This window comes from Drosophila erecta, unplaced genomic scaffold (assembly GCF_003286155.1).
Source record: "Drosophila erecta strain 14021-0224.00,06,07 unplaced genomic scaffold, DereRS2 tig00000000-arrow-pilon, whole genome shotgun sequence".
NCBI lineage: Eukaryota > Metazoa > Arthropoda > Insecta > Diptera > Drosophilidae > Drosophila > Drosophila erecta.
In genome coordinates this window covers 4,868,996-4,896,353 of record NW_020825194.1, presented here as the reverse complement: position 1 = coordinate 4,896,353, position 27,358 = coordinate 4,868,996, and the positions used below count along the sequence as shown (strand labels likewise).

General features: G+C 44.6%; 4 protein-coding genes across 4 annotated transcripts; all 4 read left to right on the top strand.

The window, feature by feature from the left end:
* The first annotated feature begins 365 nt into the window (after nucleotides 1-365).
* Nucleotides 366-3,382, top strand: LOC6554589 (GPI ethanolamine phosphate transferase 1). Its single transcript, XM_001981509.3, has 2 exons — nucleotides 366-1,169; nucleotides 1,220-3,382. Exons 1-2 carry the CDS (start codon nucleotides 389-391, stop codon nucleotides 3,133-3,135), a joined length of 2,697 nt encoding a protein of 898 aa, XP_001981545.1. The 5' UTR covers nucleotides 366-388; the 3' UTR covers nucleotides 3,136-3,382.
* A 4,603-nt stretch (nucleotides 3,383-7,985) lies between these two features.
* On the top strand, nucleotides 7,986-9,347 carry LOC6554588 (kelch-like protein 40b). Its single transcript, XM_001981508.3, has 2 exons — nucleotides 7,986-8,114; nucleotides 8,175-9,347. Exons 1-2 carry the CDS (start codon nucleotides 8,032-8,034, stop codon nucleotides 9,331-9,333), a joined length of 1,242 nt encoding a protein of 413 aa, XP_001981544.3. The 5' UTR covers nucleotides 7,986-8,031; the 3' UTR covers nucleotides 9,334-9,347.
* A 6,261-nt stretch (nucleotides 9,348-15,608) lies between these two features.
* LOC6554587 (probable cytochrome P450 6a18) lies at nucleotides 15,609-17,375 on the top strand. Its single transcript, XM_001981507.3, has 2 exons — nucleotides 15,609-16,734; nucleotides 16,788-17,375. Exons 1-2 carry the CDS (start codon nucleotides 15,633-15,635, stop codon nucleotides 17,207-17,209), a joined length of 1,524 nt encoding a protein of 507 aa, XP_001981543.2. The 5' UTR covers nucleotides 15,609-15,632; the 3' UTR covers nucleotides 17,210-17,375.
* A 7,450-nt stretch (nucleotides 17,376-24,825) lies between these two features.
* On the top strand, nucleotides 24,826-26,845 carry LOC6554586 (putative gustatory receptor 98a). The gene is made up of 3 exons (XM_001981506.2): nucleotides 24,826-25,929; nucleotides 25,979-26,214; nucleotides 26,270-26,845. The coding sequence occupies exons 1-3, from the start codon at nucleotides 25,122-25,124 to the stop codon at nucleotides 26,384-26,386; spliced, it is 1,161 nt and encodes a 386-aa protein (XP_001981542.1). The 5' UTR covers nucleotides 24,826-25,121; the 3' UTR covers nucleotides 26,387-26,845.
* Nucleotides 26,846-27,358: the final 513 nt, after the last annotated feature.

The window sequence follows — 27,358 nt, the reverse complement described above, 5'->3', positions numbered from 1 at the left end:
TGAAATTGCTTGACAAGGCCGCAGAGTTATGGCGTCCATAAAAAGAGTCCTAGCCGTGCCAGTTAGTGGCAGAAAAAGCACAACTAAGTGATGATGGGCAAGGCCACAGGGCTGTTCATTTACTGGGCGCATTTCGTGATTATCTATAAAGCGATTAAATAATGCAGGCATATTATAATTTCGCTTATATGGTTACCGTGTGACAACTCTGCGTATGCTTGATTTTTTGCCGGAATTGCTGGAATCAAGTGGGTACCCAAAAATAATCAAAACACCCCAAGAATTCGGCCTGGAACATTTTCCTCCAACTTTTCCTTGATTAATACGTCACACTTCAACTGAGTTAGTTTAGCAATTCGCTTTTATTTTCCAAGTTGCTTCTTCCAAAATGTGGAAACTTCAGGCACTTGTTGTGCACATCTTGTTGATGGGCTCCATTTTGAGCACATACTTCCAGCCCACTTTACTGCCCAACCTCGTGCCGCAGAAGACGATGCTCGACATGGGACTGAAGCCGCCGGCGGATCGATTGGTGGTCTTTGTTACGGATGGCTTGCGAGCGGCCACCTTTCTGGCGAACAATGGCAGCGATGTGCCGGATCTGAAGGACATATACCGGAACCAAGGTCGCATTGGAATATCCCGCTCTTGTGCGCCGACGATGACACGACCTGGACACATAGCCATATTCGGCGGCTTCAATGAGGATCCAGCAGCTGCTTTGGTCAACTATCGCTACAATCCCAGTGATTTCGATACCGTCTTCAATCGCAGCAGGAATATGATCGGCTGGGCTCACAGCAATATTGCCGGTTACTTCATGGACCTAACACACGGTGGTGCTCCATTAAGATTTTATACGTTTAGGGAAAGAGATCTGCCGGAGAAGCTCACATGCGACAAGTGGGTCTTCAATAAGGTTGCCCATTTCTTCAACAACAGCGACAATGTTCGAGAGTGGCGCAATCACAAGCCGGCCGTGCTCCTGGTCTATTTGGCCGACATGGATATAGCTGCTCATCGGTTCGGGCCACTGACCAAGGAGTTCTTCAAAAAGCTTCAGTATACACAGCGTGGTATTAGGAATACCTATGAGCTCTTCGAACGCGTCTTTAATGACAGCAAAACTGCTTATCTGTTGACCTCCGATCATGGCATGAGTAATGAAGGTGGGTGTGGCTATGTAAGTATCAAATGGTATTTTAATCATATTTTCCAGGAACCCATGGCAGTGGTAGATCCCTCGAAGTAGAAACACCCCTGTTTATGTGGGGAGCTGGCGTAAAGCGAGAGGAAATCGATATTGATGCCAACTTCCCCAAGAAACCCAATATCTCCCAGGTGGATCAGACCCAACTGGCGTCACTGATGTCGGCTTTAATTGGACTTCCACCTCCCATGAATAATCTAGCCCTAATGCCAGTGGGCTATCTCAACGTGAGTGATGAGTACCAGGCGGTGGCTTTGCATCTGAACGTCTTGCAACTTTTGTCGCAAGCTGAAATTCTTATAAGGCGCCATGAAAGTGCGTTGTTTTACAAGTGGCTGCCAAAGTTTAATCAACTGCACTTAGAACTAATTGATCAGTATGCGGCGCAGTTTGATTTCCTGAAAGCACGGGGGAATTTAACCGAGGCGATGGAGATATGTCAGGAATTCGGAAAACTGGCGAAGAAATGCTTGGCATACTACCATGAATATTATCGCACCCCTTTGATTGTGTCCACCTCATTGTCCTACTTGATTTGGTTCTACTGCCTGCTGCTACAACTGACGAGATTGTCCAAAAAGGAAAAGGTACACAGAAGGGGATTTATGACTTTCTCCACCCTGATATTGATCATGATCGGTATTCTACTCACTATCACGCTGGAACTGCAAAATGTGCCGCATATCACAGCATTTTATTTGATTCTACCCGTTGGCATGTTGATCATGGCTCAGGCTGAACGTCCCGTGAAAGGATATTGGATATCGCATCCGATATGGCACTTTGGCTTTATATTACTGCCCGCTGTGTCAATAATGTTGATGGCCTTCATTTACAGGCACCTATGGATTCTATATGGAATTTCCGTACTCCTTAACAACCGCAGAGCCCTGCGAAGGCCCTCCGTGAAATTATTCATTTGGCTTTCCCTGGTTTTATTATTAGCTGCCATGTTGTATGTGGAGCAACGCATTTATTGGGGACTACTGAATATACCCCTGAAAGGTGTCTATGTCCTTTATATAAGCATGGTGCTGGCTATTATTCGTCCTTTGATCTTGGGACATCGACATGATCCCCGAGTCTGGATCGTCAATTCAGTGGCTATGATAGTCGGAGCTTATGGAGTTTATCAATATAAGGCCAATATACCCGTATCGTCCTATGTTTATGCCGTCACTTGGTCGTTTCTTTTATTTGCCTTTTTCTCGATTGTGTACTTTGCCAAATCTCTGCCAGAGGCCAGAAAAAGATTGCAACTTATTACCATCAACATCATTACTGTTCTCAGTCTGCTGACCAATTCTTGGAGCTGCTTGAATGCCCAAATCGTGATAACTGAATTTATATTCGGCCTTGAGCTCTACGAGGAATCCAAGCCCACCAAAGAACGTGAAGACGAGCCGAAATCGCTTAAGGGCCGAAATTACTTAAAGGGCTGCTATCGCTTTGGATACATGATTCTTCTTTACTTCTTAGTGGCCTTCATCCTGGCTGGACACTGGCTATCCTCGTTCTTGTTCAAATCAACAACCGCTCGGCTGTTTTATCCTCATTTTTCCCTTTACATAGCCGGCAGCCTTGTCATGCTGAAGATCTTACTGCCTTCCCTGATTTGCATATGCGCGCTATATGCCATGGTGCCATTTGTGCGGGCAAACACCAGATCAATCCTAATCTGCGTTTTCCTGGTCAGCGATACCATGGGCCTCTACAAGTATTACTTTGTGCATAATCGGGGAGCTTGGTATATGGTTCGCATGTGTTTGGACCAGATCTTACTAACCCATGCTGTGAACTTCATGCTACTGGCAGGTATTTGTTTGGCTAAGATCTTCCTGTGCGACACGACGATGGAAAAGCCAGGACCAAAGAGGGCTAGGACTTCGCGAAACACTTTGGCACCCGAAGAAACAGAGGCCTAGTATGTTTTTGGAACGTGTAGCTAAATTAGCAGTGTATGACTTTTGATGTAACTAAGTTCGCAGTGTATGACTTTTGATGTAACTAAGTTCGCGGTGTATGACTTTTGATGTAACTAAGTTCGCAGTGTATGACTTTTGATGTAACTAAGTTCGCAGTGTATGACTTTTGATGTAACTAAGTTCGCAGTGTATGACTTTTGATATTCAAATACAATCTAAATTTCATGTTAATGAAATCTATCGAAAATCGCCTGTGTGCCTACATTAGATCACTTTATGTGCCATTAATTGGAACGTATTCAATTCATTTCATTAAGCTTTTAAGCCTTTGACACAGAATTGTCGCGCCCTCAGCCGACCGGATGTTTGATATTTGTCATAATAATTAGCTGGCATTTGCCTTTTGCCCTGCACCACGACACTCCCACTTTTGGGCTTTTGGGGGTCGAAGGACGGTTGCCAGGAAACGACTGATTAAATGAGCTATTTGGCTCCGTTTTCCGCCGCTGTTTAATACAATTTCCCTGCTTTTTTCACACTCCTCCAGCCCAAACCACAAGCGCTGCGCTTATTTTTGCGATGTCGTCGCCCGTGGAGCCTTTGTCGCCAGCTATTTGTTTGGCTTGGCCAGCACCGACAGCTTGTTGAGTTTATCCTGTCAATACACTCGTGTCTCATGGCCGAAAAGGGAAAAGCGGCGGGTTTGGACAGGATTGATCGGCGGACTGATTGATTAATTGACACTTTACACATTAATTAGCCTTAGAGGCCAGCCCATTCGGTATATGGTTCGGTATATGGCTTTCGTCCTTGGCCTTAAGGCAGATGTTGACTTAGCAGCTGATCCGCAAAAAACATCGGACACTCCACTCTGATTAGAAATTATGACAACTTGGCCAGGAGTCTTTGGCCTGCATATGCTGGCCAAATTTATCGCTGATTAATAAACTCATTAGAACTTTGCTTGTTTACTAGACGCAGCAGCAGTAGCAGCAGCAACGAACGAACTTTTGCCAGATTTAATTGGAAAAGTTGCGATGCGGCTAAGTCAGTCGTTAGTTGGTCAATATTTATCTGGCCTGAGCTTAGCACATCTCTGGTACACTCCGTCTAAATACAGTTACATCTCGGCGGGCTCCTCATCTTTATTTTCCATGGAAACGCCCGAAGCGACGGAAAGGCAAAGCCAAGAATAAAAGGATACATATATATATGTATAAATATATATCGGGCGAAGACAAAGAATTATGCCATCTTGTTGGTTATTAATGAGCCGCAGCCCCCGGGGAAAGCTCAGAGTTCCGATTCCCTTTGCATCGGGCCAAGTTTCAATTTGGCGGGCTCCTAATGAGAATGCATTTGAAAGGTAAAATGATTAATGTCAGCGCCAGCTTGGGGCTTATCTTTTTGTGGGTTAACCACCGGCAGCCAGCGACGTGGATTTAATTAAAATAAAAATGCTAAACTTCCCGGCAGCAGCTGTCATGGCCAAAATGTTTTTGGCCGAACTCATTTGGCAATTATTACGTTTGGCAGTTAATTAAAATATTTGTAAAAGCCATATAATTTCATGCGCGAAATTGAATTGATTTCGCAAATATTTACCAGTTAGAAAAATGCCCTCCATTGCGATTTTTGTCTGATGCCATGCAAGAGGTATGCAAAATTCATTTCGTGTTCTGGTCAGTATTAATTAAGGGTCAGATCCCCTGGTAATTTACCAACTTATAAATAATATATATGCCAGGTATGTTCAATAGTGAGTTTATGGTCTAGTCCAATTTTGGACTCTTCGTGTATTTTTTGTGTTGTTATTATATGCGGCAGTGGCTCGATGTGGAAAAAGCACCAGCTGTTGTTTATTTTTGCCCAATGATATTGTCGGGGTGCAAATTAGCTGAAACCCAGCGGCAATTTAATTTCCTATTTCAACTTTGGGCTATCAAACCAATGAATCATATGCAGAGAATGTTTCAAATATGCTTAAATGTTATATTCAAATTTAATGAATGCGATTGCGATGTGAATTGTTTTTTTATGATGCATATACCTCCCTGTTAAATGCGCAAAACCAAAATAAAATCTATAAACAAACTGTGCCGTGCAATTAATTATGCGAATTCTTTTGCCAGTTGGCATTTATATTTGCCATTTTGCAGTCGTGTGCATTAGCTAGTATACGCAAGTATTTAATGAAGTTGAAATAGTTTTGGAAATATTTCCTAAACCGATGCAGTCCGCATTAGCCTTTTATTGCAGCTGCTGCATTATTCAACTGGATTAGCAGTGTACACTATTTTGAATATTTCGACCGCATCGTTGGCTACATGTAGGTAACTATCGACTTTGTTGCTCGTGTCACATAAATTTCTGAAAATGCTGAATGCTCCACCGAGATGATAAGACTGTTCAGACCGAATATTTATTAAGGTAGCAGTTACATTTTTCTATGTGTGGCTACAACTGGAGCGTTTTGTAGAAGCTGACCCGACTATTGCCCCTTTTGTAGTTGTATCTCTACGCCATCGAAAGTGATTCACGGCCATGCGAAATCTGCCATCTTTAATATAATACTATCGCACTTTTCATCACGTTGTGACCTGCAAACAAGCAGAGCAACTCACGTGCCCACGAAAATCCGAGAAAGTTGTTTGCCATTCGAAGTCGTAATTGAGTACGCCGTGCGCATATATAAATAACAAGGCAATGTGTCCTGGCCCCGAAAAGTTTCTTAGTGTTTCCAGGAGTCGTATCTCCTTTGTTTTCTATTAAACAATTGACAAAGTGCCATGTCCTTGGCGCTGGCTGATGCGACTATACATATAAATTATAATTTAATAAGAAAACAAACGAAAAATTCAATGGCGCCATAAACCATAAAAAGACGCTGCAAAGTGCTCTATGGCTCTGTGTGTGTGCGGATGTGTGTCGAAAAACAATAAGCAAACAATGGCCAGGATGAGACGAGAGTAAACATTGAAATCATCTTCGATGGCGGAAATCGAGCTCACAGGATCGGGGACGAAGGCTCGATTAAGTAGCATAAAGTGATGATAAATGCGACATTGAGCAACAATAAATTGTTGCCTTTGTGTCTGCTTTTACTGCCGGCAGCACTGCTGCGAGTCCTTCGACTCCTGCGAATCCTGCGAGTCCTGCGACTCCTGCTCCCCAGGATTTCCACTGCTTGCCATTGACGTGTTTGACTTATTGACGCTGCGTGCCGGGATTAGCGATGCGGCCCACACTGCGTATGAGCAACGCAAATACACCGAAAATCATAAAGCATCGCTGATTAGCATTTGTATGCGTGTGTGCGTGCTTATATTTTCGCTGCTCATTCAATTGTTTATTGGTAATTTGAAATTCATTGGACAGCAGCATCAGCCGACAATCCTCTTCAGTTTATGGTCCTGCAGACCGCGCATTAAAATCAATCGAACTGAATCCTGCTGCTGGCTGCGCCGGCATAAATTTCTGGGGCAACTAATTATGCAAAATGGGTAAATATTTTAAAGCCTGCAGAATTTTAAAAAAGGCTGGCATAGAAATGTGCACTGAGGCTATATTTTCTGCTGCATGCCATTGGTAGTTGTAGGCAATTTTAGAAATATTATGAACTTATGACTTGGAATGGTAAAATCATTTTCATATTGATGTTTTATGTTTGATTTATTTGATTTGATGCCTCTGTAGGCCAGCCAGTCAGCGGCATTTCTGGAAAATTCGCCGGTCACATTTGAGGCACACTTTAAGCTTCATTGCAACGAGCATGCCCCATGGCCAAATGTGAGGGCCAAAGTTTTCCACTTAAAAAACGCGAAGTTGCCTCAGTGCAGGAATTGTTTTCTGTTCTTATTCTTTCGTCGAACCTCCCGCACCGCCAGCTCTCCAGTCTTGGCTGCAGTTGGCCGCAAGTCGTGCCACTTGCCACAGGAAAGCCAAACCGAGCTGCTTGCTGCACAGCCCGAGCTGAGTTCGAGATTACTTTGGTTTACATTGTGCTACGTTTGCGGCTTAAATATTGTATTAAGTTTGCTGGCTGGTGATTGGAAAGCAACTGCACATAAATAGAAAAGAACGAGAGCGAGCTGGTAGCATGCGGCATGCGGCAGGTGGCAGGTGGCAGGATTCCCTAAGCAAAGTTTACCCCATGCAGCTGGCCGCATTTCATTGCAATTTTGCATTATTTGCAACTGGGGCTTGATCGCCGCCAGTCCATTGCTCTGCCGCATTCGAAAGCCAAGTTAGCAGCCACTTGAGTTTGCTTGCCGCTATTAGCCGGGCCAACAGTGCCGGGAGTGGCCAACAGGGGAGCAACGGCAGCATCGGCAGCATCAGCAACCGAATGCCAGTCCTAGCGGGCCGGCAATTGCTTAATTGCAACTTAAGCTCAATTTTCCTGCTGCTGGCACCGACGACCAACTTCTCGGGCAATTCTCCGCCCCGTCAGTCTGGACCCTGTCTGTTTGTTGCTGGCACATACAATCTTGGCCAACTCACAATCGTTGCATGTAATGACTGGCATTTGCGGCAGCTCCGATATGAGGCCCGAGGTGAAAGCGGAATACCGGGCTATGGGAGGCTCACTCCCAACTGTACGGGCATAGATAAACAGGCCCACTCGAAAGGCACCCGGGCTAAGCCCTTGAGCTCCGGCCACTTAAAAGGTAAAGTTGCCCAGGTAGCTTGCATTAGAATCGCAAATCCCAGGGCGCCAGTGCCAGCCTTAAATGTAGTTTAAGTGTGGTCTACTACTTGCGGCATTTGCCCGCCGCAAATGATCATTTTAGTGCCGCAAATCGAGTGCCAAAACATCAGTGGGCCTTGAGTTTCCATTTTGTGTTTTTCGCTAAACACACATCTATCTTTGTTACCAAAATTCAAATCGTTGCCATGAGTTTGCCAAGCCTATCCAGCAGTTCCGTGTACGAGCCGTCGAGTAGCCATGACGAGGAATATGAGCTGGATTTATGCATGTGGGTTATCCGTAGTTTACCCGCTAATAAATGTAAGCCTCAAATGTTTTGTTTGCTCAGGGAAAAGGAAACCAGAGAACAGATTATCAAGTGCATTACAAAAAGCGAAGACGAATCCTTCGAAGAGCTACCTGAATGCAGCCTGAAGCAGATGGGCTTCGCGGAAGCGAAGGAAGATATTTGCTTTAAGTTCGCTTGCAGCAGAAAGTACATGGTCGATGGATTAACCGATCTGCTGGAGAACAGGAAATGCACCGATCTGACGGTGCTTGTGGGCGATCGAACCTTCCATTGCCACTTACCGCTCCTGCAGGAGTGCTCCAACTTTTTTATGCCATTCCATCGCATGGATGTAGTCAGCTTAAGCACGGACGTGGTCACTCCGGTGGGTTTTGAGATTGCCTACGACTGGATTAGCCACAACGACGCCAAGCTGCCGCGGCAACACATTGTGGAGGTCTACTTGACCGCCACTTACCTGCACATGACGGAACTGAAGTCACACATATGGAGTCGACTGGACAATCCCAAGCTGCTCAATGGACTCGAAGCCTTCAAGATATTTTTAGAGGCTTTGCCCTTCAAGGCGAGCGTGTTGCAGGATCTGATGTTGGGTCGCATCCATAACTACTTCCTGATGGTCGTCGCCACGCAGGAGTATCTCGATCTGGAGCCGGAGCACGTCTACCAGATGCTGAGCCACATAAATATGTGTGTGAACTCCGAAATGGAGATGTTCATGAGTGGTGTCCGGTGGTTGTTCTACAACTGGCCAAATCGAAAGAAGTCGGCGGTGACTATAATGCAGGCCATACGCTTCAATCTGATGCCTGCCTGGTATATTACTGTTTTGAAAACTCCACAATCCGATGAGCAGTTCCAGGAGTTGTTGGATATTCCGGAGGTGAAATCGATGATCGATCTGGGCCTGTCCTTTTCCATAACGCACAACTTCTTGGATCCCACATCGCCGCTGAAGGAGCCGCTCCAGATGATGAAGCCCCTCGAGCGCCAGTGGGTCTTCAATGCGGACACTCGGCATCACCACCGATACGAGTGTTCCAACTGGAGTTACCTAACATTTAAGGTGTTCAACGAGTACTTGCAGTGCATCATCATCGCTGGCGATCGCTTCGTGCCCTCCCTGGAGTACCTAAAGCCTGGACAGATGATGGACTGCTGCCACGAGGCCTTGGAAAAGAAATCGTTAAATAAATAAGCCGAAAGAGAGCACTTTATCGTGGGCCCATATCGTTTTATTGGCTCAAAACACACCCTTGGGTGCCATATAATTGCCACACATAATTTCATTAGCCCTATAGTCCTGTTTTGGGCTTTGGTTTCCCATTCCCATTCGCAGTCGCATTCGCATTGGCATTGAGCTGTTCCAATTAGTTGAATGGCTGGCATTTTGCTCAATTAATTGTCAACGTTTATGAACTAAGCACTGGCTTGTTGTGCGAACGTGTGCAGGTGTGTATTTATGTTTGCCACACACAACAAACACACACTCCATCCAGTTGGAGAGTTCGGCGGAAAATCGAGCAAACAGACTCCATCACACATGCAAATGTCAATGCCCCAGGATGTCAGGGCGGCAGAATGCAAAGAACGAAAAACACTTTTTGTTTAAACAACAGCAAAGCCCGGGCAAATGCTGTAAAAGCGGGAAAAGCGGGGACAAGCGGGGAAAAGCGGGGAAAAGCGTGAAAAGTGTGAAAAGCAAACCATTCGACAGGCATAATCAAAATATTTTCGCAAAAAGCAACACAATTAACATGCAGCAATCAGGAAACAAAATGAAATCGATTTCACGTATTTTTTCAGCACTTATTGCTCGGTCTTATTTGAGGCTTTTCCAGATTTCACTGCAAATGTTTGAATAACTTTTTGTTTACCTTTGTTCCACCATTATCCTGCCTTCATAAATTTTTAGCTGCAGCATTAAAACAATAATACAAATGCAATTGATTTGGCCTGCGATCCCAATACAAACAAAAGGCCAAACAAAACATGGCAAAATTCATAGTTTCTTTTTTATTTATTGCCCTTCCTGAACCCGCGTAATTTAATTGTCTGCAGTTGAGGCGCCATACGATAAATCAATTAAAACAGATTAAGCTTCGGAGCATTAAGGACTTTTTTAGCCCTGCCACGCCCCGTTTTTTTCGCCCAATCCTAAGGGGCAGCTGCGGCAAATGTAATGCGCTGATGCAAATGAAGATAGATGCATTTCAGGCAACTGCAGCGCCGCAATAATTGACGCTGAATATGATGAATGAGTGGCAATTACAAGTGAGCGAAAAAGAATCGAAAGACGATTAATGAGTCCAAGAAGCGCAAATCGAATGCCAAGTCAGTGGATGCATACAAAGAACTCAGCGCCACTTTAATGTATTGTTACACTTGGAAATGCCAATGGCCTTGAGCTGATGAAGTGCACTTCGCTGATATCTTCAAGTTCGGGTTTCCAATCCCACCAGTTTTATTGAAGCTTTGCCACCTTTCACCATCCAATTGTTTGCATGAGCAAACTACGACTATGTATGCGTTTTGATCTTTCATTGCTCTTTATTGGCTGTGGCACAAAACTGATAATCCTATTGTGGTTTTGCTCGTTCCCCTTAATTGCCCTTACAATGCGCTTTCCCACACCACGAACACACACAGAGAAAATCGGCTTTAGTTTCATGTTTTGCGGCGGCTGCGTTTTTGAAGTTCCATTACTCAAACTCTATGGGTAAATCGCTGCAAGGCTAAATCGCATGGCTAAAAACTCAACTGACAACGGATGGGTGGCAAATTGTTTGGGCCCATTGTTTCAATTGTTCGACTTGCCGAAAGTTGGCCAATTCAGCCGACGGCTGGCCCTAACAATTTGGGTGTTTTTCTGCAGCTTAAAGGTCGCCGCACTCATGGCCTGATTAGCTGCATAATTGCTTTTGGCTAATTTGATTGAGTGAATTCCAATTATAGACGACCTCGATAAGATCGCAATGAATGTCGTCAATAAAGGACAGCATAAAGTGGGAAATGCATTTTCAAAACACACATGACTTATGTTTAATGCACAGAAATGTCTAGTTGAACAAAAGAAATATTACTGCAGGTGTAAACTTTGCTTTATGTATTTATAAATTGGCTTACAAGTGCTTAAGATATCGCCTTACAAATCTTCAATTAATCTTTTTGCAAGTCGAGATGCATTAAAAATGCAAATTACTATTGGATTGCGATTAAATCAAGAAGGAATTTAATTAAGTCCATGTGGATGCGCATTGCAAGTAGGAGCTCCGCATTTTTGGGGCTATTTTTCAAAACATTGGCGCCGTACGACCACAACTACAAGTATGCATAATTTGCTGATTGCAATTAAAAGCAATTATGCTCGGTGTCCTGCCAACCACAAACTCATTAGCTTGTTGCACCAAAACCGCAATGCAGCATAACCCACAGCAGATTTGCAGCAACAACGACGAAAATTACTTACACATATCTGGGGGTCAGGGGTCAGGGGTCAGGCAGTGAGCCACTGTGTGAGTGGGTCAGCACTTGGCCCGCCTTTTGGCCCAATGGCCAAAACGATACGGCCAAAGGGATTGCCGAAACGAAATCGAATCGAATCGCTGGCAAAATTGCACAGCTTGACGCCATCTTTTTGCACAGCCAAATCCTTGCCAATTTTTTCTCCAGCTTTCAAGCTCTTTTTTTCGTTTTTCGTTTTAAAATTTTTTTGGTTTTTTTTTTTTTTTTGGATGCAGGACACAGTTTTTGACGTGCGTGTGTGAAGTGCTTTCAAACAAAATGGTCACTGCAAAGTGCCCACAGCTCCGCAGGACAGAGGACCGGGTTTGTTTAGAAGGTTTTATGCATATGTCCGACATGTGGAAAATTCCATTAGGAAGTTTTCTTTGTTTGCATACATTTGCATGCCTCTGCCTCTGCCATCGCCATCGCCCAACCCGCCCAGTACTCAGCCACTTTCTGTGGACTTCCATCAGAAATAATTTATTTGCGGCAAGGAGCTGGCCAAGATTTTTATTATTATTATTTTGTAATGGTTTTCAAGTGTTTGCAGTAGCTCTACGGCACAACACTACAAAGCCGGGCCGAAAGAAATGGCAATGATTTGCATAAAATCGATTAAACATTTTCAGCAAATAAAATGCATATTGAAATGAAATGAATAGAAAGCAAGCCAAAAGCACCAGCGCAGCAACAATCTGGCCAGTTTTTGCCCAAGCCATGGGCCATGATTCTTACGAGTTGTCCAAAGTTCTGCTTTTTGTTTGTTAAGTGGGCGTAAGCAGGATAAACCACTGCCCGTCTGTTGTGTGTGCTCAAAAGATTTATCAAATATTGCCCAATCGATTCACCTTACATCGTATATATCCTATATTTCATTGCAAAAATATTGCCCGGCCTATTGAAAAGCAATAATGCCGAAATGAAACAAAGTGCATTTAGGCCAAATTGCTTTGCTCAGAACTCTATAAGAATCGGGCCGCATAATGAACTGGCTTAATTTATGTGCTACCCGTAGTAGAAGGCTCAAATATTTTTCAATCATTAGAATATGGAAAATCCACACAGACATTAATTACGCTCAGACAGCAATTACACATACGACTTGAGAAAATTGACAGGCCAGCCTGAAAATTTACATGAGCAGATTTGAGCAAACAATTTGGCCAGCCTGGCTTAAATACGATAGTTGGGTGTGCAATATTAAAGTGGAATTTTAAGCAACGTTTAAGGCAAAATGAGATGTGTAATCCAGTTTGGTAAACAAATATCAAAGCTATTTGTATTTAATTTCTTAAGCAAGCAAAGTTAATTAATTACTGGGCGGCTTAAAGAGCAACAGAGTTGTTCAAGATGACCTTTGTTCGGAACAACAATAATTTAAGAGTTTGCGCTTCAACTCGCAGCAAAACTCACTTAGCAAACTGAAAGCAGCTGAAGTGCATCAAGCTCTCACTCTGGCATTAATGGCAACTTAAGCTGCCCTAAGATGCAACAAAAGCGGCCACATCAAATATAAATGGTGCCACCGAAAACAGCTGGCCACGCCCCTTTCGCATACATACTGGTACATACAAATAGATATATATTTGTATATAAGGCCAGCCTCCCAGAGTTCGTCAGCTGAAATGCAAATGCAAATGGAAGCGAAAATTAACGTGCATTTCTCCCGTTTTGGTGCACAAAACCCCCGCAGGCCAACTGCAAAAAACAATTTCGGATACAATTTAAGAGGGATTTTGTTTTTGGCTCTTGCTCTTATTATTGTTATTTCCGCTCTGCATGGCTAATGAAGCAAAACGGCAACAGCCAGCTAACCCTGAACTACAAACACCAGCAGCTGAAATTTTTCGACAACTTTCGACTGCGGTCGCCAGCTCAAGATACAAAACTGCAATTCAATTGCCCGCCAGGCAGCCAAGTAGCAGTCCGGGCACTTTAAGGCCAGTACTACCGAGCACGAATGAAAATTCCAACAAAAATATACGGGCAAAAAGAAAATTGCTCGCAATAAATTTCGAATTAAATAGAAATTTGCACAGTCAACTACTGTGGATGGGTTCTTGGATGGGCAAAAGATACCGAAACCGGAGTGCAACTAGCTGGCTGGCAAAAAAAAAAGGAAAAAATGCAAATCTCAACTAATTCTTATAAATTATTTAATAAGAAAAAGTCAAATGATTCATTCTTAAGCTGCACCCTTCATCACCAAAGCTCAGCTGGAGCACAAGTGCGGCGGGAAAAAGAAGCGAGAGACCAAAACGGCAGCTAAAAAAGCCATAAAAAAGTGCAGCAAAAGAGAAAAGTCAGGACCGGAAAATGGCGAAGACTGCGGAAAAAAGAATGGAGAGCTATCCGGAAATACCCTTGCACACTAAATTGCCAGCTGAAATACCGATTTTCTTAAGCTCATCCAGGATTCATTTGTACATTTCAAGTGCAAGCATTTTTACGCTTTTTTTTATAGCTACCTTTAAGCAAACTTATTATCACTATTTCCAGTTGGTTAGACTGTTTCCGGGCTGTTTTGGCCTAAGATATCGCCATTCGTCACACAATCAGATAACACAACTTGAGGTGCGTTCGTCACTAGTTCCTACCTCTTCGAGCGATGCTCTTCGATATAAAAATACAGCAAGTTGGTGCTGCAGGGTATCAAAACTGCTTTTCGCAAAGCATGCTGTGGCCTGTGCCAAAGCAATTGTACAGTGCTTTCCCAGCAAAACGGCGATGATTTACCGCCAAACTGGAAGTGAAGTGATGTGACTGAATTGGCAGCTTGTGTCGCCGCCACTCGGGATGCAAATAAGTTTGCATGCATCGCGTGGGAATGGGAATTTCCTTTTTCCCTGGGCAAAAGCCCTTTGTTCGATGCCAGCAGTCAATATAAATGTGTCGCACACCTTCCGGGCCAAACAGCACTGCTCGTGCGTGAGTTAGAAAATGCGAAATGTCGTCCATCGCATCGATTATTAATCACGAGCTCGCTGGGCACTCAGTGGAGCGAGCGCCACGCCCTCTGCTGGCGAAAGGAGAAAGTGAAAGCAGCAATACAATGGGCGCAGCGTTTTCCTTTGCCTTTGCTTGCTAAAAAGCGGTAACAAAGAGCCCAGCAGAAATAAAAAACAGAGCTCAGGGGGGAGGGGGGAGAAGTGCTGCTGGTGCTGCAAGCATGCAAAATGTTGAATGTTGTGCACATGGCAGTTTATTCATGATTTCACATATTTCGAACCACGCCCACCGCCCATCATTGTTGGCAAAAAATATTGCCTCCGTGTGTGTGCGTGTGTGTGTGTGCTTTCTAAGGACGAGAAAGTCCCCACACACACTCACGCGCTGAAGCCATGGCTTTATACCCGATTCTGTTTTTCAGCAGCGAGCGTCCTTTTTTGCATTGGACTTTTGGTTGCACTAAGACAAACTTTTTTCCAGCTGCTTCTTTGTAAACTTGCATTTTTATGGTTTTAACATGTTTACTTAAATTCTTGTGTATTTGTCTTGCTGGCGTGGCTGTGACAAATGTTCGGAGCTGGTAGTAGCTATGAAAAAAGCGACGTATTAAATTGCTTTCTCTTATATTGTATGTTACACCATAAAATAGCAACAAAGCGATATAAATCGTTGATGAAAAACACACATTTATGTAGCACAGAATTTGATAAATATTTTTGGTCCAGTTCTCTGCACTTCACTGTAGTCTTCAACGCGGTTATGATGATATCTAGAGTATATTTTACAAAGAAGACTCCAAAGGTGACGTTGTCTATAGATATCGGATAATTTATCAGTGACAAGCCGTTTTCGAAACCCCTGGTTACCGCAATCAGAAGAGCTGATTATCTTAATCGCGATCTAATATACGTCTTTATAGATATATAATGACTGATAAAAGCGGCTTTATAGTTGTCCGCAAACATTAGACAAAGTAAAGTCATTTAACAAGTGTTCGCAGCCCGTTTCTCTAGCTAGTACTCCTCAAACGTCGTCTGCAGCATGTCGTTGACATACTTTCTCTTCCAAGTGGCAGTCGCCCTGCTGGCGATCGTGGCTTATGTACTCCATCGAAAACTGACGTACTTTAGGCGGCGTGGCATTCCCTGTGACAGGCCCCACCCTATCAGGGGAAACATGGAGGGATTTAGGAAGACACGGACCGTTCACGAAATCCACCAGGAATACTACAACAAATATCGAAACAGCAAGGCGCCTTTTGTGGGATTCTACCTGTTCCAGAGGCCGGCCGCATTTGTTATAGATCTGGAGCTGGCCAAGCAAATACTGATCAAGAACTTTTCCAATTTCACCGACAAGGGCATATACTACAACGAGAAAGATGATCCCATGTCAGCGCATCTCTTTAATTTGGATGGACCCCAGTGGCGTTTGCTCAGAAGCAAACTATCCCCCACTTTCACGTCCGGCAAAATGAAGTTCATGTATCCGACAGTTGTGTCGGTGGCTGAGGAATTTATGGCTGTGATGCACGAGAAGGTGTCGGAGAACTGCATCCTGGACGTTAGGGATCTGGTCGCCAGGTTCACGGTGGATGTCATCGGAACTTGTGCCTTTGGCATCCAGTGCAATAGTCTGCGAGATGAGAAGGCCGAGTTTCTGCACTTTGGCAGGCGGGCTTTGGTGGATTCTCGTCACGGTAATCTAGTTAGTAGCCTCATGCGCAGCTATCCCAATTTGGCCAGGCGACTGGGTCTGTGCCGAAACGCCGCTCATATCCAGAAGTTCTATCAAAGAATAGTTCGAGAGACTGTCACTTTGCGTGAAAAGGAGAATATCAAACGGAATGATTTTATGGACGTGCTGATTGGCTTGAAAAATCAAAAGAATGTGACGCTGGAGAATGGCGAAGTAGTCAAAGGACTCACCATGGATGAGATCGTTGCCCAATCTTTCGTGTTCTTCATTGCTGGCTTCGATACCTCATCCTCCACAATGGGATTCGCCCTCTACGAGCTGGCCAAGCATCCCAGCATCCAGGACAAGGTGCGAGCTGAGTTGGAGCAGGTTCTGGAGCAGCACGATCAGAAGCTCACCTACGAGTGCATCAAGGATCTGAAGTACCTCGACCAAGTTATAAGTGGTAAGCGGTGTGCTTAATAACCGATCCCATTTAAACATAAAATGTCGCCTCAGAAACTCTACGCCACTATACCATTGTACCCAATGTGGATCGAGTGGCCGCCAAACGCTTTGTGGTTCCTGGCCATCCCGAGTTCGTCATCGAGGCTGGACAGTCGGTCATTATTCCATCATCGGCCATACATCACGATCCCAGTATTTATCCCGAACCCAATGAGTTTCGGCCGGAGCGGTTTTCTCCAGAAGAATCCGCCAAACGTCCTTCGGTTGCCTGGCTGCCCTTCGGCGAAGGTCCTCGCAACTGCATTGGACTGAGATTTGGACAGATGCAGGCTCGCATCGGGCTCGCCCTGCTCATTAGGAACTTCCTGTTCTCCCCATGCTCGGAAACACCAGATCCACTGATCTTCGATCCACATTCCTCCATTTTACTCGGCCTGAAAGGCGGCATTCGTCTGAAAGTGGAGGCAATCTAGGACCGACTGGTTTTCCTTGCACGCACTTGAAAACTAAGAATCAAATAATAATAACAGCTGCCTCGTTATTACTAGGTTCTCCTTTCCCAATTCCCTTTTAGCAAATAGCTATAGATTCAACTATGTATGGGAGTATAGCATAATGAAGCGACCCGTTTGGCATTGCATATGCTGATAGCATTTTTATCCTTATTGCTGGTCTCAGCGTTTACCAATTACCGGCAGGACGACAGGACGACAGGACTCCAAGCCACTCCACTCCGCTCCACAGCCATTTGCCTTTTGGTGGGCTCAGGCCCGCATGTATTAATTCTAATTAAATTTGTTATTCAAAACGAAGCTCGGGCACGTCCTTGCTAGCCATTTTGCAAGTGTTAACCTTTTTCCCGGCCTCCTTCCGCTGCCCAGAGCCACGTTAAGCCTTCGAAAATGGACCAGCCGTCGGATTGGCGACGATTTGCACGCCAAATGGAGAATGCCGAATGGGGGCGGTGGAGGCGAAAGGGGCGGGGCATCAACCTTGACATTTTTGCTGGCAGCTTCTGTTTTCATTACACTAATGAAGTCATGCGCCACAGTGCGGTATGTAGGCACACACATTTGCGATATGGCACGGCTTGCTAGCAGTTTTTGGGTCCAGATCCAGCAGATCCGCAGCCAAACGACCGGCAGACACATAAAAAGGTGTACTCCTGTGAGTTGGTCGGCATTTGTGTGCCTACGCCCGCATTTAGCAGTGGCAGCTGCGCCTCATTACCCCATTTTATTGTGCCCAGAGTGAGTGATGCCCCGGCATCACGGTCTTAACACCGTCAAAGCCCTACACCCTGCCAAATAATTAATGCAAAATGCAAACGTACGTATATGGCTGCTCGCAGCACCCTCATAACGCATACGCCGTGTGGCCATAAAGCGCTTTAAAGGCTTAAGATTCCAGTGCGGCGCCAGCACAAGTCCACCAGTATTTTAAAAATATTTAATTGCTGTGGCAATTGTTGCAGGTTGCACGTAATCCAAAGAAATGCAATGCATATCAACACCATATGGTTTATAAATATGGCTTGTAAAGATCCATTATCTTCTTATGTTCATAGCAAGTTTTCCCCAGTTTTTGCCCTGTTTTAAGGGCCTACAAAAAAGGTAACGCTTTAAGACTTTGAACTTCACTAACTGCACAAGTCAAGTGAGCTGGCAGTGCTAAATTGTAAGACGACAGAAATATTTCAACAGGAATTTACGACGCGAGCACACTAAATGCTCATTTAGTTTGCACTTTTATTTAGAAACTTCTTTTGCACGTTTGCCAAATTGTCTGCGGTGGCCAAAAGCCGCCAACAACAGCAATTGTGTGTGTTCGAGTGTGTGTGTGTGTGTGTGTGCGTTGGTGTGTTGGCCAAGTGCAATAATAATGAAGGCAGGAGGCGTAAATTTCGCTTTGGCTGCTGGGCGAGAAAAATGGTCCGACTGCAACGAACTGGGCACCCCATGGTGGCACTAGGATCTGGATCCTGCGGCTCCCGAACACCACCTGAACAGCCACCTGAGCAGCAAGCCCACAGAACCCACTCACCTGTACAGGTGAGCCATGTTGTCAGCGGAAGGTAGCTACAAATTCTCGTTGCAAAAGCTTTTAGTGAATTTATGGCAAGGAAATTCCTTTCGCTTCTGCTCGAAAAAGCAGGCTGCACTGCTGGTCGGTCGTTTGTTTATGTCTTGGTCCTCAGATCCAGACTCGAAACTCCCAGCTCCCAGCCCCCAGCTCCCAGCCTCAAGCTCCAACTTCAAGCTGCAAACTGGCGGCTCCACAACACTTGGCATGTGTACAAACGGCTTTATAAACTTGGCATTCGGGCCATAATGCACTCACAATTTAGCCAGCTCAGATTCGCACTCGTGGGCCTCACAAGTGCCTAATGAGCCCCAACAAAGGCGTTCTGCGCAATTTTCGCAATTGAATGCCAAAACTTTCGCATTTCGGCCTGGCAAGGCCAACACACAGGCAGCACGCACAATTAATTTGGCAAGGAGCTCACGCACTTACCCATCTAGGTTGAAAACAATTTGCCATATGCATTTCCACAAATTTGCGAGACTTCTTTGCCGGGCTGCTTTCACTTTTTTCTCCCTGCCAGCTGTACTCGTATCAATTACCTGGCCATGTTTTGCAAATTGCCAACAACCTTGAAGTGCTGAACTCCGCCCCACGCCCTCCTATTCTCCCTTTTTCTCAACAGGCAGTCTGCATCGTGTTTTATTTCTCCTTGGCCAAAAGTTGATTCAAGTTTATTCAAAAACAAATTTAACTTTTAAGTCATCAGCGAGCTCGGCGAAAAGTGGAAGATATGGCCTCAAGGCAACTGCCATATGCTGCAGTCCTAGGTGATTCCTACACGGCGAGAAATAGGTACACTGTTCTGCTAAAAAGCTGATAAGTACCTTAGCCAACCTGAATATTATTTACAACAGCAAATTAGGTGGATAAATTGAATAAATTATAATATGTTGTCAAATATCTCCCTTCCGCCTTTTTGCTCTTTATTCAATGCTTTATAAAAAGTGTTACAGTGATCGGATTTAGTTCAAATATGCGCCGTTTTGTTCGATAATAATAATAAATAAACACATTAGTGGAAGTGGAGTGTCTTCTGCCCGCCGAATTCGTTACATTTTCTCCAGTGTAATATTACAACTTCTCTGAGGAATTTACCGCGCGGATTATTCTGATAGTTTTTCTTTCAGTCGCATCAAGCGCGGTAGCATCTTCTTTACTATTTTCCTTTCGCGGAATATTTTATTGTGAAAATTACGTTAGCCTGCACATGCGGAGCTCTAGGAGAAAGTGTAGCTAGTGGGTGAGTGGGGGTGTGGGCTTATGCATCTGGATCTTTATACTGTCTGCCATTGTTTAACTGGAAGGACCTCGCTTCGCCCTCCTGTAGGCACGTCAGCGAACCGAATTCCCAGCAGCATTTCCATACTGCATTCAACTTAATTGCGTTTTAAGTAGATTTGTGGTGAGATGTGTTTGTGCGGATGCGATTGTCAGACGGCATTTACTGATACCATGGCTTTCAGCCTTTCTTACAGGCATTTCCTTGAAAACATATACGCCTGTGTGTGGTCGCTGGCAGAGCTTAAAGGTAAGTACGACTACAGTGCAATATCGAAATACAACAGTGGCCGGATAATTAAGATGGGAAAATATTTAATGAAATTATTTCACTGATTGCGACAAGGAGTCATTATTTTCGCAGGAACATTAAAGCAACATTCCAGTACTGAAAGGCATTACATGCCACAAGCAACGCATATAATTAGGCTGGGTGTGGATTTCAAGGATATTCATAAATACTCAAGCAAGGGGGTGTCCTGTCAGCATCGAATACCCAAGCCGACATTATTTTAACGCGAAAATCTCTGCAGCTGTCTGATCCGTGCTCGAGTTCTTTATTTTCCATTTTCTCTCCCGCCGGTACACGTGTCAAACTAATTTCACATTTTGTTGCCTTTTATTAGCCGGCGCATTTGTGTCACCTGCCAGGCTGCACCACGCCCACTCCACAATGCTGTTGGCCCATTGAAATTCATAAAATATTTGCACAGCGAAATAGGCTACGAGGAGTGGGGCTTCGGGCGGCGTATTATGTGTCAAGCACGTTTGAATTCAAATTCAAATATTTGCCAGAGTCGACAAACAAATAAGCGAAAATATGGTAAACAGCAATAAGCAGCATCTCGTGCACGTCGGATTTGAGTCCTTGTGCAAGGACTCCGCATCCTAATACCCATGCAAGCAAAAACCTTTAGCACCCGTCTGAAATGCCGTCACCTTGGCAGTCAGCTGAGCTGCTTGTTGCCTCAAAGTATCTCAGTCTTAATTTCATACACATTGGTAAATATTCAATGGCCAGCCGTAAGCTCGTCATGTGTAACGTCGACAGGCGAAGGGGAATCGGCTTAAAGGCTCGACTTGTCCTTGGCCCCAAATTGATGAAAACCCCGAGCCGGCACTTCCTAATTCGACTAATCCCGTCTGCCCAAATGATCCGCACCAAAACAAGCCTGCGAGCTGAGTAATTTTAAATACTAGATATTGCTTTTCTGAGCCTTAAATAATGTTGAAATTTGACTCAAGTACTGAACGAAGCACACTCTTTAAAAATCATATATTCTTGCCAACAATACTGTCGTTACATTTTAGCAACTTTCTTCAGCAAGAGTTTAAAAGATATGTCAGGAGTCACTGACTTTACACAGAACTGCAATTTTTATTTGTTGCGATTATATATTTTCTCTTAATCTCTTTAAGAAAACCGTAGCAAATGGGGCGGGGATAGGGAAATGGAGCGACGACTTGTCAATGAATCGATTATGATTTGTGGCAAAAGTATAGCACACTTATAGGGGCCGCCTACACAACTTTCTGCTGGGAATATATTTCAGCGCGAATTTGCACATTCGCAGTGCCAAAGAATGCGCCGAGGGGCAATAAATCTTCGATTGTTTGCCCCAAAGAGGGGCAAAGGATGTGTCCTGGCGTCCTAGTGTCCTTGCGTGTGGGTGTGTCTGGATGTGAGAGCCCGGGGCAGGACATTCATTTCGGCCATTTCGCAGCGCGCGTTTCGCTCGCCACATTTGCTGGCCTAATTGCGCTGTCTGCCATCCAGCCAAATGGCGAAATAAAAAGCGCAAAGTAAGAAATCGAAAGGCAAGCACGCAAACAGCGAGCTGTCATTACGCTTCAAATCCCCAGCAGTCCTCGCTACTTTTGATAATTGTCCCAGTGACCTTTGCGCCGCGGCAAAACACACAATTCGAGTTTCCATTTGACATCAATGAACTCCGAGGCCTCACCCCGTTTAACCTTGCCAATTATAGTGAAAAATAGAGCCAAACATTCCACTCCACGTCTGCGTTGCGAGCTAAATATAAGAGAAAATAAGCCAATTCGGCAATAAATAGCTATAGCCATCCAGAATATATATTTGGCTGTCTCGGTCACTGCGCAGTCCCGTCCGATTCGGAGCTCCAAGTCAGCGGACTGCAGGCGACTTGGACTCGCCGCCAAGACAAGATAAATGATGTTTCCAAACTAACACACACGTACAGCTGGGGGTAGCCTTATAGCAATGAAAATGCTCAAATAGCACACAAGCCATAGTAACCGGTCTAAAATAAGTTGCTGCTAAAATAAGTTGAAGACGCCTTTGCAGTTGGCTTTAATAACTTTGTAAATTCTAAAATTATTTGTTCATATCCTTTCCTGAAACACTTACCCTTTTGCGAATAGTTTCTACCCTTGCCTTAATATCTCGGCCGCAATCGTACGTGTTGTTATCACTTAGCTGGCCATGTTAGCTGCCATTTGGCTGACTTTTTGCAATTGTCTGGCCAGGGATTGTCCGGACTTGTGACTTCTCCGTGCTTTTTCGCCAGTCCATCTGCGCTTTTTCCTCCCTCGCCCATCTCTCATAATGATTGGCCGGTGGAAAATGCAATTATTTTTGATTGTAGTTTAAGGTGCCATGTTTGCATTGCGCGCCAAATGCCGCACATTTATCACACATCCTGCCCCACAAACAAGGGGAGGGCATTTTTGCAAGTCGACACGGAGAAAGTGACATGGAATTTATTGAGCCAGTCTGGGCCATATATCAGGCGTGGCATTTGTCAGGAAGTGGCAATGGCTCTAAGCCGAATTGAACTTTGTTCCTATTGATTTTCAGCACAGCAGCTACGTTCTCTTTTTCCGGTTCGGTGCTCTGGGCGATGCGTGCTGTAATTTTGGCAATTTAAATGCCATTAAAAGCGGCGTAGCCCCAAAAAGTTGCAAATGATGTGCGAAGGATGGAAATGTTGCGAGTATTGTTCGTATTTATGCAATTTGTGGCAGCTGCTCGAACAACCGCAGCTACAAGACACATGTAGAGCACTCACACCATTCTGGATACCACCAGCACCACACAAACAACCACAACACGACTGCCATGGAATTTTCAATTAAATTGCAAAATCAATTTTCTGCAAATTAGCATATTTATATTTGCATATTTTTAATGGGCTGACGAAAGCGGAGCACAGGTCACAACAGGTGCGAAAAGGGAAATTGTGCCAAATTAAAATCAGATAACTCGCACTGACTTACACAGACCACCACATATGAGTCCCCAAGTGGGGCACTCCTCCAGTCGTCATCAGCATCTGTTCCACAGGAGCGTGTCTAATGCTCAGCTTGCAGCACTAGAATCTCCCATATAAACCAAGTTAGCTCAGCCTGAGCATCTTCCAGCCGCACCCACTAACCGCACTTCCACTTCCTGGCATCTCAGAGTAGCAATCCTCGCGGCCACGTGTATGGGTGCTTAGTAGTCCCATTGCCTATGGCATATCATAACCATATAGACAAGTCATCGTGCGGCAGGAATTTCGATAATTACATTTAGCAACTGCCGCATTACTGCGATTGGGGCGGATGAGCAGTTCCCGAATGAGGTAATATGTTAAATAATCCAGAAATCCGTTTGTATAAACTTATAATTTCATGCATGTAATTAAAAATGCGAATATCTAGTCAGTGTTTAGCAATGGCTGAAACTTAATTTATTGCCATACATAATCAATTTAATTAATTTACATAACTCTCCCACTTGTATGCATTACATTTATGGGAAATAATCACTGGAAATCACTGGTACGAACTGAATTATTTGTATTAAGCCAACATGTCATCAAGCTTGGGTATATATTTAAGCCCTAAAACTCTTGCAGCGCCCCAAAACTGAATGTCTCCCACCCGCGCATACATTTTAATTTATTTATACACGTTTTTACCCCAAACTGGCGAAATGGCTTGCCCCACCCAGCGCACATGTGTGGCCACCATTTTGGTATACAAATTACAAAATTATACAAATCAACGCCGCACAATTGCTTCAATTGAACCCCAGACCAGAGGCCTCAGCTTCAAGTGCCCTAGATTGCGATTCTCGTGCAGCAGAACATATATGCCTCGACAATCCTGCCGCTGATGGTGTGGCTGGCAGAGATTAGAGTCACTCCAGACGAACAATCAAAGACAAAGCCTCCTCGACACCTGCGCGGAATTATGAAGCCCACTCGCAGACGTGGAAACGCGGCTGGATCAATCGCTGGTTGGGTGGCTACTTGGTTGGGTGGCCTTTGGGCGGCCAGGGGGCGAGGCAATTAAGTCATTATTTTGTACACAAACACATACTGATATTCCCGCCAAAGGCGTTCGCCCGCTCGCTCGTTCGTTCTGCAGGTGTTTTACAAGTGTGCAAACAAAGTGCCACGGTGGTTGCATAAAAGCCAGTAAAGCGGATGTAAGTGTCTGCCTTCTGTGGCAACGGGCTTCGCATGCGTGTTTGTTCGTTTCCCCGTTTGTTTGCCAGTCCTCGTTGTGGTTGCAATAAAGGCATGCAAATTTATGTGGGGCCCCTTCGTCTCCCTCCCTTCGTCTTTTCCATATTTTTGATAAGCAATTTTCATCGCCCCCACGAGCTGCGATTGTGTGCTTGAGTGTGAGTGTGCATGAGTGGTGGCGAAATGAAATTAACAAATCATTTCACTTATGGCCACTGGGGCATCTGCTGCCACTTGGCTCTAACATCACTTTGATGCTAATTTGAATGGGAAATGTGTCATTTCGGGTGATTACAAAAGGGATCTTATCAGCAGGCAGCCAGGCAGGCAGGCAGCCTCAGTTGGGGACGACAAATTGAAACATTTTTCATAAGTGTAATGGAGATTTTTTGACACTTCATTTATTCAATTTTCCAAAGTGTTCCACCCCAGATATTAATTGGCTTTTCCCTGTCCGACAACAGCAATTAGCCAATTACAAAACACCAGCCACTGAGAGAACCTGTGGTCACTTTCAGTAATCGCACAAATGCCGGCAGAACTGCACGCCGCTTCGTTGCTTCACATGAGGCGACTGATGAAGTGCTTGGGAATGCTGCCTTTTGGTCAGAATCTCTGCGCGAAAGTGTTCTGCTATGTACTGCTCTTTATATCGCTGGTATTTTCGAGCTACTGGCGCTTCAGCTTCGACTATGAACTGGACTACGATTTCCTGAACGATCGATTTTCCAGCACCATCGACCTGAGCAACTTTGTTGCCCTAGTTGTGGGTCATGCGATCATCGTATTGGAGCTACTGTGGGCAAACTGCAGCAAGGATGTGGATAGGCAGCTGCAGGCGGTCCACAACCAAATCAAATTGCAGTTGGGTACACTGGATAAGACGGATCGTGTGCGGAAATACTGCAATTGGATCTACGGATCCCTAGTCGTACGATGGCTAATATTTATCGTAGTGACTGTGTACAGTGATCGCGCTCTTACCTTATACGCCACATACTCGGAATTGGTTTTGCTGGCTCGCTTCTCCGAGTTCACACTGTACTGTGCTGTGATTTTGTTTCTTTATCAAGAACTCATCGTCGGCGGGTCAAATGTCCTGGATGAGCTGCACAGAACCCGATTTGAGATGTCGTCCATACGCCGTTTGTCACTGCAGAAGTTGGCCAAGTTGCAGGCAATCCATAACTCCTTGTGGCAGGCTATCCGGTGTCTGGAGAACTACTTTCAACTGAGCCTGATCACCCTGCTCATGAAGTTCTTCATCGACACCTCTGCATTGCCCTACTGGCTCTACCTCAGCAGAGTTCAGCACACACAAGTGTCCATCCAGCACTGTTAGTATAAACAAATTCAAATACATACAAATACATTCCTTTCCAACAGATGTCGCCATGGATGAGTGCATCAAACTACTGGAAATTGTGGTGCCCTGCTATGTCTGCACACGTTGCGATGCAATGCAGCGAAAGTTCCGGTCAATGTTCTACACAGTCACCGCAGATCGACGTAATAGTCAGCTAAATGCGGCTTTGAGAAGTCTAAACCTGCAGTTGAGCCAGGAGAAATATAGGTTTAGTGCAGGCGGAATGGTGGACATAAACACAGAAATGCTGGGAAAGGTAAGCAATTTGAACAGTTCCTTTAGTAAATACTATAAGTAATCTGTTTTCCTAGTTTATTTTTGGAATGATCAGCTACATTGTGATCTGCATTCAGTTTAGCATCAGCTTCAGCGCCAAAAGCCTGAAGACAGTCGCCCAAAACAGCACATCCACAAGTGCGCCCATTTAAATGACCTCTTCGAATCGATTATTGTTGGCCAGTCTGGTCGCGTGCTTATTAAATTAAAGTCAATTAACCTAATTAGCTAAATTGATGTCTGCCCGTGCATAATCAAAAAAAGGACAAGAGGCAATCAAGGCAGCAGCGAGCAACAGCAGCTGGCCGAAAGACTACTTCACATAATTATTCATGCTTAAAAATTCTATTATAAACTTTTGCCAACGGCCACTGACCGTTCGTGTAGGACTCAGGACTCGGGACTAAGGATGTATCCTGGGGATACTTGGGCTTGTTGGCCACGCACGGCCAGTCTGTCAGGGCTTCATACGTAAACTAATGTATCTGTAAGATACACTTGTAAAGTCGCTTGTGTCCATTAAACCCCATTAAAAGGAGAGATATAAAAGAAATCTTCAGCAGAAACGCATTAATAAATGAAGGAATATTTACTGGTGTGTCAGCTTTCTGTTAAGTTGCATTTCTTCACTTCATAATTGTTTCCAGGAAAACAACATTTTGGAGTGTAAGTGTCCTTGAAGCATGCCACTCAGGCCTTGGCTGCCACGTACAGATTCGTGGCCAAGTGAGCGTGCAGATTACCCATACTCCCCTTATATATATGCGCACGAGTAGGCTCCAAGTTGGGGCCTAAAGCAAAATATCCAGCGCTCTATGATAAATCGAATTGAATCTAGTGAGTGTGGGTGGATGTCAAGTCGAGCAGCAGCGTGCTGTAGGTCATGCGGCAAATCTCAAACTTTGTAGGGCACTTCATTAATCAGGATGAATTTTGTATTTATTCACTTTTAAATTTGGGAAAAGTAAAATGCCCAACGGAGTGAAGGATCCAATAAACTGCAACTGTTTGCTGTCATATGCGACATGACAATGCTCTTCTTCCGAATTGACTTAGGACTCTAACGAGCTGCCTGACACTTGACACTTTGGGTATCAGGCAAATTTGTGAAGCGGCTGGAAGAT